General features: G+C 36.9%; 1 protein-coding gene across 1 annotated transcript; it reads right to left on the reverse strand.

Annotated features, from left to right (window-relative positions):
- Nucleotides 1-1,068: 1,068 nt before the first annotated feature.
- Nucleotides 1,069-13,199, reverse strand: LOC103697814 (endoplasmic reticulum oxidoreductin-1-like). Its single transcript, XM_008779752.4, has 10 exons — nt 12,753-13,199; nt 12,446-12,577; nt 8,058-8,313; nt 7,841-7,951; nt 5,908-6,026; nt 5,699-5,803; nt 2,909-3,111; nt 2,705-2,828; nt 1,380-1,559; nt 1,069-1,293 (listed from the first exon to the last, which is right to left on the reverse strand). Exons 1-9 carry the CDS (start codon nt 12,912-12,914, stop codon nt 1,404-1,406), a joined length of 1,368 nt encoding a protein of 455 aa, XP_008777974.2. The 5' UTR covers nt 12,915-13,199; the 3' UTR covers nt 1,069-1,293; nt 1,380-1,403.
- Between the last annotated feature and the right edge of the window lie 328 nt (nt 13,200-13,527).

A 13,527-nucleotide genomic window follows, 5' to 3' on the forward strand; every position in this document is an offset into this window, starting at 1 on the left:
AATGGCTCCCACTAGGGAGAACTGATTTTGATGCCCAGTCTCAGGCGACCGAGTAGGCACTGAGGGGTATTCATTATAGACTTCGCTAAATAGTCGGTAATGCGAGGTCTGCTGATGCTGGAAGGACCTTCGATCTTCTTATCCAGAACAAACCCATTTTCGTAGCTCTTGCAATGGAAGACACAGAATAATACGATGATTGCTGGCTCATAAGATATCGCTAAGCTGAGAGAGTAGTTGGTTACGCTCTTGTACACCAAATCCTCAGCCCACGTATCGCTTACACCACTAATTCAGATTGGAGGGTTTAGCAACGTCTAACCGATGACAGTAAAGTATTGCCGGAGTGCTCACAGTCATATTGAGATGAAGAAACTTCGTACGGTGGCAACATAAGTGGGCTAGGAGGCATACAAGAAACTTCGTGTGGAAGCTTGCATGGAGAAATCGTCTACAAGAACTTTTTGAACGTCCCGTAGAAAACAATTTGGCTAAAAAAAAAACTTTTACTGTAGTTAAATATCTGTTTTTTCTTTTACATATTCCTACGAATACGTTTTTTATATAGAAATACATTTTTTTTTTTGAAACTGCCATTCTAAAAAGGGATGGACTTGCTTTCCTGTGTTCAATGCGTTCCATGCGTTCGACGGGTAACTTCCCTGGGGAAGTCACTAGTTCTTTTTTCAAACGTAGGCAAGTGGCAGTGGCTCCGGATCAGATTGAGGTGGGCGCTTGCCAGGCTCGACTCCCTTACTCAAATGACTCTAAACAAAGACGAGTATAAAAATTGAAGCCTAATGATATCCCATTGACGAACACTCCGAAAATTTTTAACACTAATCTCCCTACCTGTACGACTACCAATCTAATTAAACTCCCTCTAACATAAATCCATGAAACTAATTCTTCTGAATCATGCAAAACATCGATTGCAGGGTATCGACCTGATGCTTATAAATCATGTCTGCCTGTTGAACATATAGGCTGATTAAAAAGCGAGGACGACTTGGAGAGAGGGTTTTACCGTCACATAACTAAATTATCAACGTTGATGCTTTGCGACTGATTGCAATGGCCAGATTTCAATTGAATGCAATCTTTGATGCTATATATTCGATAATTCTGTTTAATTTTCAATTCAAAAGGGAGACCTTCAGCTCCCAATTTCTGTACCTCCTCAGAACATTTTTTCACAGGGTGCTCCCTATAAATAGACCATCATGATGTATACAGTATACTCCAAAGGAAAAGGTACTACAGTTGCTTCTTTCCTCACACAGCATCAAAAATCTGGCAATTCAAAATGCACGTTCTGTTAAGAGTCGTAACACAAAAAAGTTCGCTTGCATAAGTTTGAGCGTGTTAAGAAGGCTCACCACATTGTAATTGCAAAAAAACCATCATTGCAAAAAGGTATTCTTCCCTGTAGGTGAAGACATTCGTCCCTCAAATAGTTTCTCAGCAGAAGGCCCTTCCTCATGAACGAATTTTACAGACTCCGAAAGCCTATTGAGAAGGTTCAGTAGAGAGATGACTTCATTTCGTTGCAGCTGAAGCTGAAATTTCACCAGGAAGCCCATTATAACTTTCACAAAAAAGAACTTCCTCGAAGAATGCATATGAGGAATAGACAGATTAACTGGAATGTATTATACAATACCAAACATTTTTCTAAATGAGAAGAAATAGTTTTACCCATAGCAATGAATGCTAGATTTTAGAAAGGGATATATATTTGTGACTCCATATATATAAATTCCTCTTTAAATATGTTTACTCATCAACTGCATTTTCATTTGTTTCATTCTGTTTCCTCATTAATTTTCTTCAACAGATAAGTTTATTTAAATTACCATTTATATAATAAAAGTATACTGGCACAAATTTTCTCGTGTGTCTAAAAGAGGCAAACATTATAAATGTAGTTTCCTGGTCACTAGATACTACATACTTTTTAATGAGTTGAGAAAAATATGATTATTGATGTACAAAGAAAGATAACCCACACAACAACCCATAATGCCCCCTCAGCACCTAATGAAAATTTACCAACATCTTAGACCATATGGTCAAAGCATGAAGATGGTTCTCAAGGGCTAGCTTAAACTATAGATGACCTTAATAAATTCTTTAAAAGGAATAGCTTGTAATGGAGTATGGGAAAATGAGAAAGGGATTTCTCCACGCATTGTCTATATGGTGCAACAGGTTATAAGATCAGCATAATGTTTAATTTCTCAGGGGAAGGAAGGCAAAGTTTTAGCCTGTACCAGTCAGAGGATTTCAAAGGTAATAGTAACTAATTGAATGCAAATATGTATACACATGTAATGACATGATAATGAAAAATGAAACTCCTGATGTCGATATTTCATTCGATTTATTACTTGTCTGGTAGGACCAAACGGTGCCAGGACTATCTATTCAGGGTGTGCTTACTGTTGCTTCTGCTTTAGAAAGAAGGGAAGGAAGAAGCAAGGTTTTCTAGCTTCTCCTAAAAGTGCTTTCTAGACTTTTCTTCTAATGGAGGCACTTTTTAGATAATGTTACCAAACACTTATTTTTTTAGAGAAGTCCCCTTTTGCCTTTAATTCACAGAAGCACTTTTTAAGACAATATTGAACCTAGTTTAATTTCAATGGAGAAGTAATATTAATATGCTCTTGCTGAGTGTAAAAGGTTAATGAAGAAAGTAACATACAGGCTGATATATGCGGTTTTTTCCATCAACAGAAAAAAGGATCTTTAACGATGTAGCAAGACCAAGGACTTGAAGCTTGCCCCACAAGCGGCACTTTTCACATCCAACGCAGTCCATAATGGCACTGCAATAGGCACAACATATGAAATTGGTTAATTTCTAGGTCTGTAGGTTCATATAGCATGTCAACTTTGTGAAATATACCTGATGTTTTTAAATTGCTTCTGAATCTGCTGTTTCAGCTCTGGCCCATTTTCACCTTGCCAAAGCCTGGCTTCATCGAATGGTAGAGGACAAGCAGACTGTAACTTTTGATTATAGAGTAGCTGTCTTACCAATGATTGTGTCTTCAGGTCCTCCTCAGGGTTGCCAGTGTCATAGTCAGCCTGTTCCAAGTAATCTGCAGCCTAAAACTCACCAAGGAGAAGAGTTACCGAAATACAGAAACCAACAGAACCACAAACCAACTGTTGCACAAGCAGATCCATCATAAGAACTACGTTAATAAAAATAAATTTTCTTGAGGTGCATGCATGTGAAAATGCAGTTTTACAAAGAAATATGATGAATACATAACACCCACATAGAAGGGCAGATATGAATTGATAAACAGAGAACTTTTTGTTTGCACATCTATTTAGGATGTGCATGTAATACTGAATCATCTCCTTCCTTCCAAAAGTAGATGTTTGTTATTTTGGATGCCCGCATTGATCTTTTTAATGATTATACCTAAGCATATTTTTTTATGTGCATATGCAGGTACATGTACAGACCACAGAAAAGCAGCTGCACATAAGCATATGACACATGCATATTGAGGAAGAGTATAAACTTCTAATCTATAGATCCGAGTGGATGAGCATGATTGAAGAATTCCATATGCAAGCGAAGATATTAGATCGAGTTAAAGGATGGGTTTACAGATTTGCATTTAAACTAGTTTTTCTTTCTTGAATTAAGAAAGGGACCATGCATTAGAACATATTATTGGACCATGTAGCAAAGAAATGCACAGCCTTCCAGCACAAACACGAACTTTGTCATGTATCTGCAATTTATAAAGAAAAAGAATCCGGCTTCTTTTCATGTGACTAATATGAAATAATAATATAAAAAATATAAGAATTCAATAACCATCTCATATAGCAATAGAGTAATACCTTCTTCTCCTCCTCCTCACCCCCCCCCCCCTCCCACTCTCCCTCTCCCTGTGCCTTCCCTTCTCGAATTCAATTGTCTATATATTTCTTTAGTCTAAGCACAAGACTCCACTAAGTCATCCACGTCAGATCATCACTTGCACGTTCAGTGAACCGACAGCTCGACTGCTCAATTTTTGTCCACTTGATGTCCCCAGTGAACTTGCTCAAATAATCCATGTTATGCATTCTGGGTGTCTATTCTTATCATTCCACTCGAGCCTGACTATACAAGCATATAATCTCAACTGCTAATGCTGTAAGCTGCTGCTACTCTTTTTCATGTCAACAGCCCATAATTTGATCTAATCATCATTATCAATTCTGTGAATGGCAATTCCTTCTCATAACTATATAAACAGTACAAGAAAAACCCAACTCAACTAAGCCTTAATCCCAAACTAGTTGGGGCCGGCTACATGAGTCCTTTTCCTCCATTCTGCTCTGCTTAGGGCCAACTTTCTGAAAGATGTAGAGATATCAAGTTCTTCCTTACTACTTCATCCTATGCGATTTCTAGTCTCCCTCTACCCCTCTTTCCTTCTACATATATCAAAGCACTCCATATTAGTTCAAAAATTCAATTATCCATAGACAAGAAAGAATCCAAATGATACAATCATTCACATAGATGCTAGATATTTACAGAATCCAGATGTTCCAATGGATCAAGCAGTCCCAAGTGCCAACTAAACCTAAACCATAAAGGAGGAAACTAAATCAAGATAAAATTTAAAGCTTTCTAGGAGAAGATGTACTGGTGCCAATAAAAAATAGTTAACATAGTTAGACCATCATTACCTCTTCTCAAAAACATTCTTACTCTTTTACCACAAGGCAGTTAAGGAAACATAAGCCAAGACATCTAACTCATAGTAAAACCCATCTTCCAGCTGAAGCTTAACATAAAAATGGGTCTGTGAAAAACCCTTTATCTCCCTAATTTATGGACCCACAACCAGAGATTCTACAATCTCATCCAAAATAATGGTGATGGACATTGCATCTGTCCTGAATGTCAAAAGGAGGTCCAACAATGCACCCCTTTAAAAGAAGATTATCAAGAGTTAAATCTTTGTAGTAGCTAATAATTTAAACTCAGTCTCTTTGAGCAGTTTTAGAGGTTAATATTAGCAATCAAGAAAAATTTATGACTGTCCAATTAAAAATTTAAGATTTTACTGCAAAACCCAGACCAAGACCACCTGTTGCATTCTTCTTCCTCTTGAGTACCAAGAAAAACACATCTTAATAAATACTTTCTAACCCAGGCTCTCATAAATTCATTGTCCCTCTAAATAATCCTTTCAGAAACTACCTCTATGAATTCAAGAAAGAGACATTGATCTTGATGCTCCACCAACCAAACCCGTTAATAATATATTCTTTCCTCACTTTGAACTAGAACCCCACAAGGACTATAATTTAGAATAATGGAACCTTTCTTAGGTACCGATACCCGATGCTTGAACATGGCATTGATATGACATTAGGACACAAGACTGCAAAAGAAAAAAAATATCAGAAAGTTGTCTCAGAAGAACCGGGCATTTTCCATGCTATAAGTGAAATTTTTTATGGTTAAGTTATAGAATTTGTCAGAACTTATATGTGAGATATCCAAATGTGTAAGCAACATGTTCAATATTATGTCATTTGCATTGAGAGTGACATGGAAAACAGAAAATGGGAGAACAAAACTACCCTACTTTCCTAGAATATAACTTTATTAAGGCATTAATCACATGGAAATATCAAATCTAGAAATATCTGTAGGGTTAAAAAAAAATACCTTTGTCACTGCTCGCAGAACAAAGAGAAATGTAAAGTAGAGATTTCTAACACGATCTGGATGTCTTAACACGCGATCATACAATAATTCAAGATTTTGGCCCCACTGAAACCGTTGAGAAAAATGGATGTCAGAGACTCATTAACAACAGCATTTTTCTAAAACAAACAGATTTCTGAAATTAATTTTTCAAAGTGTGCGGAAGATACCAAGTTGTTGGATTCATCAATGAGATAATCAGAAGCTATGTGAACTGAAATTGAGGAATGCAATCCTGAAATCAACTTGTATAACACTCTTTTCTCCTGGCAAAGTTCTTCTGAAGGATCTGAAAAAGACCAAGCTTAGAACTAAATGACAGCTCAGACCAATACAGTTATCTACTAGTCATTCAACACATTTTCATTCACATTTCATAATGTTATACGACCGGAAATATGAGTAGAAGAGTTAAGGCCATGAAGAGAAAAGGGTATATATCACATCGATTAGCACAATTCGCACAACCTACCACACTGAACAATGGGCTTCAGATTTTGTGTGTATCTAAGCTTATGCATATGTTTGCTTGTGCATAATTGTTCATACATATGCATGGACCTGAGATTCTATGATGAGAAACTAAAGGAAAGGTAAGGAAAATGATAACCGGGCTTGGTATTCATAGGTCTGCAGATAGTTATGCCTACCCTACTAAGATATAGACCTATTTAATTTCACTTCTTTCATATTCCCGGCAAGCAAGCAGACTAAGAGAGTATACATGAATAAAAGAATTTATACTTTTGACTCATAGATACACATCATTTATAGTTTACTTATAATAAGTGATGACATTTAGAGTCTGGACAGAAGAGTTTGATCGTTGCAGGAACAAAAAGAGGTAAAAAGTAAGGGGGGTGACGGGAGGTAGGGGGATAAGGGGAAGTGGGGTAAATATCATCATTACATAGGCTAGACTTACAAAGTAAAGACAGACCCAGTAAACCAAGGTAAACATGTAACAGGACATCCCATGTCTAGAAAATATATTATTGCTTGTAGTAAGCAGCAATGATAAAATAAAGAAACAGAAGAAGGTGATCAGCTGGGATAACAAACAATTACCTAGCCAACAAGCCATTTTTTTATATGAAAAAAAGAAGAAAATCAACGATAATGAAGTTTAGTGACCCAAACCATCCTTAGATTTCCAAGGAGAAAAAAATGCCGATTGGGAGACTTTCAGAGACATCAGCTTAAAGTGGTAATCAAATTCAAGCATCCACATCCTTCACACTAATTATGACATTCATTGTTTAGAGCTTTAGCAACAAATTTCTACTCTTTTTGTCTGTTAGCAGGTCCAATCAATTCAAGTCCATTGCTTTCAATCTTTATTGCAACATAAGTGGGAGAGGTTAAATCACCATCCTCCTTGAACCCTCACCTATCTTTGGAGCCCTTGAAGATATAGTACTCAGAAAAAAGTCAAAGTATGAAAGAAGAAGAGTAAGATGCGTTTAAGATGTCACACCCAATGACTAGAATATTGCCTAACAATACTTAAACTAAATATGTTCTTCAGATATAGTTATGATGATGTTCTGGAGCTTCTAAACCAACTGATTTCAAAACTGTCAGATAATTAACAGTATTTGCATAAGTATGCCTATAAACAATCAAGTTTTCTCATATGATGCTTCATAAAAGAGAGCGAGACACACACACACACAGAGAAAGAGAGTTTTCTCATTTATGTGTTCCAATGTTTATCTAATAGTATCATTTGTGTCTTAAGTGGTAACATGACCTCTGACTCCACGAACTTATCAATGGCAGATAAGGAAAAAATGAAAAAATCTATTGAAAATTAAACTTGTTAGGAAAAAAGCATTAAAATTGATTATTAACTAGCATTTCAAGCTCAACCAAAACCACTGTTATAAAAAATGCCTAGACAACTAAGAATATGTAATTCACACAGAACTAACATTTTGGAAAGTTTTCTTTCTAAACAGCAAAAAGGGAAAAAAATCTACTGAAAATTAAACTACTAAAAAAACATAAAACTTGATTAATAACTAGCATTTGACCACAACCAAAAGAACCATAAAAAAAATATCTAGATAACTAAGAATGTATAATATGCATAGAACTAACATTTTGGACAATTTTCTTTGTAAACAGCATCCCATATCCTCCTAGCTGAGGAACCTGTATAACCAGTGTAGCGTTCAGGGTTTAGTTGTAGGTTCACATATGTCATCTCGGCTGCAAAATAAAACAAACCATGAGTTACTCTTTAGAAACTCAGAAATATGCAATAACAACATTTAAAACAAAAGGAAACACAAAAGTTATCAGAAACCAAAATTACCATTATCGGTTTCATCATCATATGTCCATGGATTGTCAATTTCAATCCACCCTCTGAATGCTCTAGTATCAAGTGTCCTGTCCACAGCAGCCTGTGGTTTCCCCTCCTGACAAATCATATCATCAGTGGGAAGCCCACCAGAAGGCTTCTTAAATGGTGCTGGAAATTCACTTTCTGGACACTCACAAACAGTGCAATCTCGAAGTTGGCACATCCCATCATCAGGCCAGAATGGACAGTCACACCACAATTTAACCTATCAAAGTAAAAATCCAACACTTTATTCAAAGATGAAAAGCAAATATATAAGATTTCCAAGTGGGGTAACATGCTACAGTTGCAGCATAGCAGCATAACAAGGAAAGAGCATTATAAAACAATACATACATACATACATAAGAAAAAGAAAATAATCAAGTATCATGTTTCAGACAGGTCATAACTATTTCGATCGTTTTAAATGATGTCACAAGTTGATATTGGAGGCCATAACTGCAGAATACTCGGATATTTCTAAAAGATCTTAATGTCATGCTTTCTGTTAAGTCTTGATATGTTTTAGCACAACCAAATAAAAAAGTTAGTTCTTTTCGTACACAAATGGTAACCTAATTATTATTGAGCACAGGTCAGAGTAACTGTTTAATCACCTGAAATTATTAGGAATTTATGATTTGATAGTCAACCATTAAAGTATATACATCTGGAAAAATAAGTTTATCTCCAATATTTAGTATATAAAACTAAGACAATGTAGAATTATTTTATCACACCAACAAACAGAGAATAAAGTGAGTGAGAGAGAGAGTTTTACCTCATAGAGTACAAAAATGCAACTTCCTAAGTGGACAATATTTTGTGCACATTCAAAACAGGCCAAAAGTTCTAATATCTTGACACAAGAATGAGGCAGATACAATATACAAAGAACTTGCATAGAGGACAACTTCAGAGAAGAAGGAGAAGGCAAGTAGGGAAATGTAGAGCAAAACCAGAAGATGTCTCCATGTAATTCCTAGCAATGCTCCATATAGCTTTATTGTGCACCATTACTGACAAACTTAAACTGACAAGATATTCACTAGATTATTCTATTGTTCACAGTCACTGTGAAGTTTGTTAATCTTGCAAGGTGCGAGGACTTTGGTTTCTTGAGGTAATTTGGCTCTTCAGTTATAGTTTGTTTCTGGAAAATGCATGCAATGCCCTATGCCTAAACTTACCTGCTTCTCTCTTTGCCAGGACTTTTTTCAAAGGTAACTCTTGATGCCAGAGTTTCCAAGAAGAGGAATAAGAAGATCGATGGCCAATAAGGGCTCAGAGCAGATAAAAACCATGAGGTGACCAAAATCACTATCAGTTGCATCAGCAAAGGACCATTTGTGAGAAATTAAAGATTAATGATCAGATGAGTTGGGAGAAGAATCTGGGCCAAGGTTTTAAATATTTGCTGGACAGGGCTGTCCACTTTTCCGGTGGAATGGGACAACCCACATACCAACACACGAGGCAGTGGATGTCTCATTCCCAGTCTATTTCTTGACTTATCCCATCCTGACATTCAGGGAGGTGGGATGCTCTGCCATCCAACTAGTATTTAAAACCTTGATCCGGGCAATACACCATCCAATCAAATACTAATTGTTTTAGCATGCTTAGCTTCAGTCTCACCTCGCTTCTGATTTGGTATGAGATATAAGGATTCAAATTTTACACTAAACTGGTCCTTCCTAATCTTTGAAAAGGGAGGCCATCTATATTTCTTTGTTTCTGTCTTTTCTATTCACTATTTTACCTTTTTACCTAGCATCTTCTTTCCAAAAAGGAGGCGGGGGAGGGGGAGAAACAGTTTTCTGTATTCAGCCTTGTTTAGTTTCATTGTGCACATATCCATACAAAGATCACCCTGTAGAGCGTTTCTCCTGATCTCTAGGCTTGCTTTTCTTCAACAGCATTAGATCCTTTTCGCATTCATAGAAGCTATCCTAAAGTGAGATTTAACAATCCCATTCAGTCCTATATTATACTTTGGAACTTCTTAATGACAAACCCATCTTATAAGCCTCTATTTCACTGCATTAAATCCTTCAGTATCTTCTTTTTTAATCTCAACCCTTCCACCAGACCCATTGTCAAAGCATGAGATATCTGCATTTAAGTTCCCTTTTCCCTTATAAAAACTTTTCATTCTTTTCTCCTTTCTCCCTACGTAATTTGCCAGAGTAATCTTCTTATCTCAACTTCCTTGTAACCATCTTTTCCCACCTTTCTAAGCCACAAAAAGTGTGAAATATTAAACTAATAGAACTATGCCAAGTTGGTATTCTGATGATGCATTGTAGGAGTGTAGATCATCTGGAAAGCTAGAAGATTTAGTTCTAGTCTTAATTATGTCATTTTATTTCATTTTATATGTGATTTGGGATGTCTAAAGTTGTATACTGATATTATTGAGTAAAGGGCAGAGGTTAAAAGATCTCGAGCATTATCAAGGGACTTATCAAGCCATGGAACTGTTGCAGTATGAACAGTAACCAAAAGCATTTAGGGTAGCGTGGACGATTTTATGTCAGGTCATGCTTTATTGTTATAAATAGAGACCTAATGCAGTCTTTGGAATTATTATTTAGATTTTGTTATGAATAAAAGTGGCTGTAGGGATTCTTTCTTTTCCCTATCTTCTTCGTGAATTCTTCTTACATGCTTTCCTCTCTACCAGTCACCTCTGCCCTGTTCTCTCTCATTTCTTTGCTTAAACACTGCTGTTAAGCAACGAATAGCTGTTGATGATCAGATCTGACATCAAAACTGAGGTTGTTTGTATCAGCAACTAAAAAGAAGCTTCAAAATTGTGAAGAATTCATACCTAAATTCAGATCTCAGTCAAATTTATTTGCTGTTACTTTTGTCATATCCCTAATGTCGACTGGGGTTACATCATATGAGATGGCACTTCAAGGTGACTAGAATTAAACAAGATCTGACATCAAAACTGAGGTTGTTTGTATGAGCAACTAAAAGGAAGCTTCAAAATTGTGAAGAATTCATACCTAAATTCAGATCTCAGTCAAATTTCTTTGCTGTTAATTTTGTGATATTCCTAATGTCGATGGGGGTTACATCATATGAGATGGCACTTTGAGGTGGCTAGAATTAAACAAGTGTAGACACAATGGAAGCAGACCTTGAAGACATGGATTCTCATTCAGAAGCCATCAGGAAGAGATTAAAGGATCATATCACTAGAAAGGAAGGCATGCTAGAGAAGATTAAGGATATGCTGACCTGGCAACGAAGGCATCTGCTAGAATTGAATATCTCATCACCAACCTCTGATGCTAACTCACCTACTTTGGTAGTTTTAAAGTCAACTAGCCTGAAATAGCAATAACTCCCATTGATGGGTCATTTTACAATTCCCAAAGGATTTATTCATCAACAGAATCATCCAAACTAGAGATCCTAGACAGCTGGGGCTATACCAAAGTCATCCAGGTAACACCTTGTTGATTTTGATTAAGTGGTGCAGTGTTTTCGCTTTTCAATCCTTCAGGACCGTAAACATTTCAATTTGAATTCCGAGGACATCAAAATGTTTACTTAGATGTTACATAGCGACAAACTGGATATTTAAGAATTGATGCGTAAAGATCATTCCCGTAACATTTGACTCTTTTTTTCAGGTAGAGAAAAAGGATTTGGAAATAAGGGTTATTGATTCAATAGTCAAATTAGTGGGGATTTATAGAATCAATAGACAACAATATTATTTCTTCACTTGGTTGACACTGACTAACAAAGTAAGTTGAACCTCTTGGAGGTGTCAACCTTGGAGTCAATTACAAATAAGATGCGGATGATCCAATAGAGGAGAAATCAGTCACTGGTTGCAAATGGAAAAGGAAATGTTCTTGCCAATTGATTAGTTTCACCAAATGTCTTTTTTCATTAGTTCACAAGAAGAATGACTTTGGAACCAGCCTACATAACAGAACTCTTTGAACTAGCCAAAAGTACAAGAATCTATGAGCCAGGTCACATCATGACAGTGTGATAACAAAGTTTAGCTCTGTCACCAGTTGTCCCTCCTAGGACCTTACATCGGCCGGACCATAACCGAGTAATAGCTTTTTTCTTTATTGTACAGAACAAATTATAATGTAATGCTCAGCGTGATCAAAGATTGATACACTTAATCATGGATCTCTATTATTGCATAAAAATGCTTCAGCTGACACATTATCGCAGCCAAATCGTGAATTTGACAAAATGTCGCACGTAAACACACAACAAACCACAAATTCCAAACGTATATCACACTTAAGCACATAATCATCCTGTGTTTATTCATATGTGGTGCTGGATTAAAAAAGAAAGGATCAATTTACCTTAAAATATCGGAAGAATGGAGTGGTCACGAGTTCTTGAAGTATCGGATGCAACATTTCCTTGTTAAGAGAGTCAACAGTTTCATAGTCACAGGAACAGTCCTCCACCATGCCTGTGAACTTCCTCGAATCCTGCACAAAATATATGTTCTCAATAACATCAAAAGAAAAAAAAAACAGAAGACGAAAAGAAAAGAAAATTTCAAGCAAACCCAACCATCCATCAGATAAGCACTTCTTAATTTTAACCAAAGATCGTAAACTAAAACGCATTGAGGAAGAAGATAAAAGTCGATCAAAAATTTACCGAGCATTCAAAGGGCTTCTCGGTGATCCCAAAGAAAGAGATCTTAGGGACGTTTCTCAAGCTCACTGTCACCGCGAGGAGGACGGCGATCAGAGCCCCTGCAGCCCAGAGCCATCTCCGGCAACTGCCACCGCCGACTCCGCCAGTTTCCACCTTTCCCATCGGAATCAAAACCCTAGATTTCTCGGAACAAGGAAATCTCTCTCGCCCACTCACCGCTTGGAAGGAATATGCACCCCACCGGAGGTTTTGAATCAAAACCCCATTAACCAGAAAATGGACCGCGCCGGGAATTTTGAATCGCTCTGTGTGGAGGCTTCTGACGGGAGACAGAGAGAAAGAAACAGGCGGCGGAGAAGAGAAGTTACGGCCGATTACCGTGGGCTGGGTCCTGTAAAATGGCGCTTCCGTCAACAGGTTGGGCAGATTTTAAGAAAAGGAAACTTCTAAGAAAGAGGTTCCATTGTTTCAGGACTTAAACTTTCATGTATTTCCTTGTTTATACTTTAAGCAATCAGAGTAATTTTTTATTTTTTATTAACAAAAAAAAGAGAGATAAGGAATTAATCTCCATCTTTTCTGTTCAATATCTATTCTGTTGACTCCAACAAGAATCAAACTCAATCTCTTGACAACTTGGTAAAAAATGATTACATCCAAATCTCAGAGCCATGGCAAGAGATGTTATACGGTGTTTTTGATATATTAGATTCGGAGATATAGCCCCTTACAATCAGGGCCGGCTCGAGCCTTAGGCGACTGAGGCGGTCGCCTA

This window comes from Phoenix dactylifera, unplaced genomic scaffold, assembly GCF_009389715.1.
Source record: "Phoenix dactylifera cultivar Barhee BC4 unplaced genomic scaffold, palm_55x_up_171113_PBpolish2nd_filt_p 000186F, whole genome shotgun sequence".
In the NCBI taxonomy this organism is placed as follows: domain Eukaryota; kingdom Viridiplantae; phylum Streptophyta; class Magnoliopsida; order Arecales; family Arecaceae; genus Phoenix; species Phoenix dactylifera.

Bases quoted from the DNA above. Each gene is read 5' to 3' on its own strand.
- LOC103697814 (XM_008779752.4), bottom strand. From the start codon at position 12,914: ATGGGAAAGGTGGAAACTGGCGGAGTCGGCGGTGGCAGTTGCCGGAGA. The intron at 8,314-12,445 runs GTAAATTGATCC...TTACTTTGATAG, and splicing joins CATTCTTCCGATATTTTAAG to GTTAAATTGTGGTGTGACTG. The intron at 3,112-5,698 runs GTATTTTTTTTT...GGTGAGTTTTAG, and splicing joins TTCTGCGAGCAGTGACAAAG to GCTGCAGATTACTTGGAACA.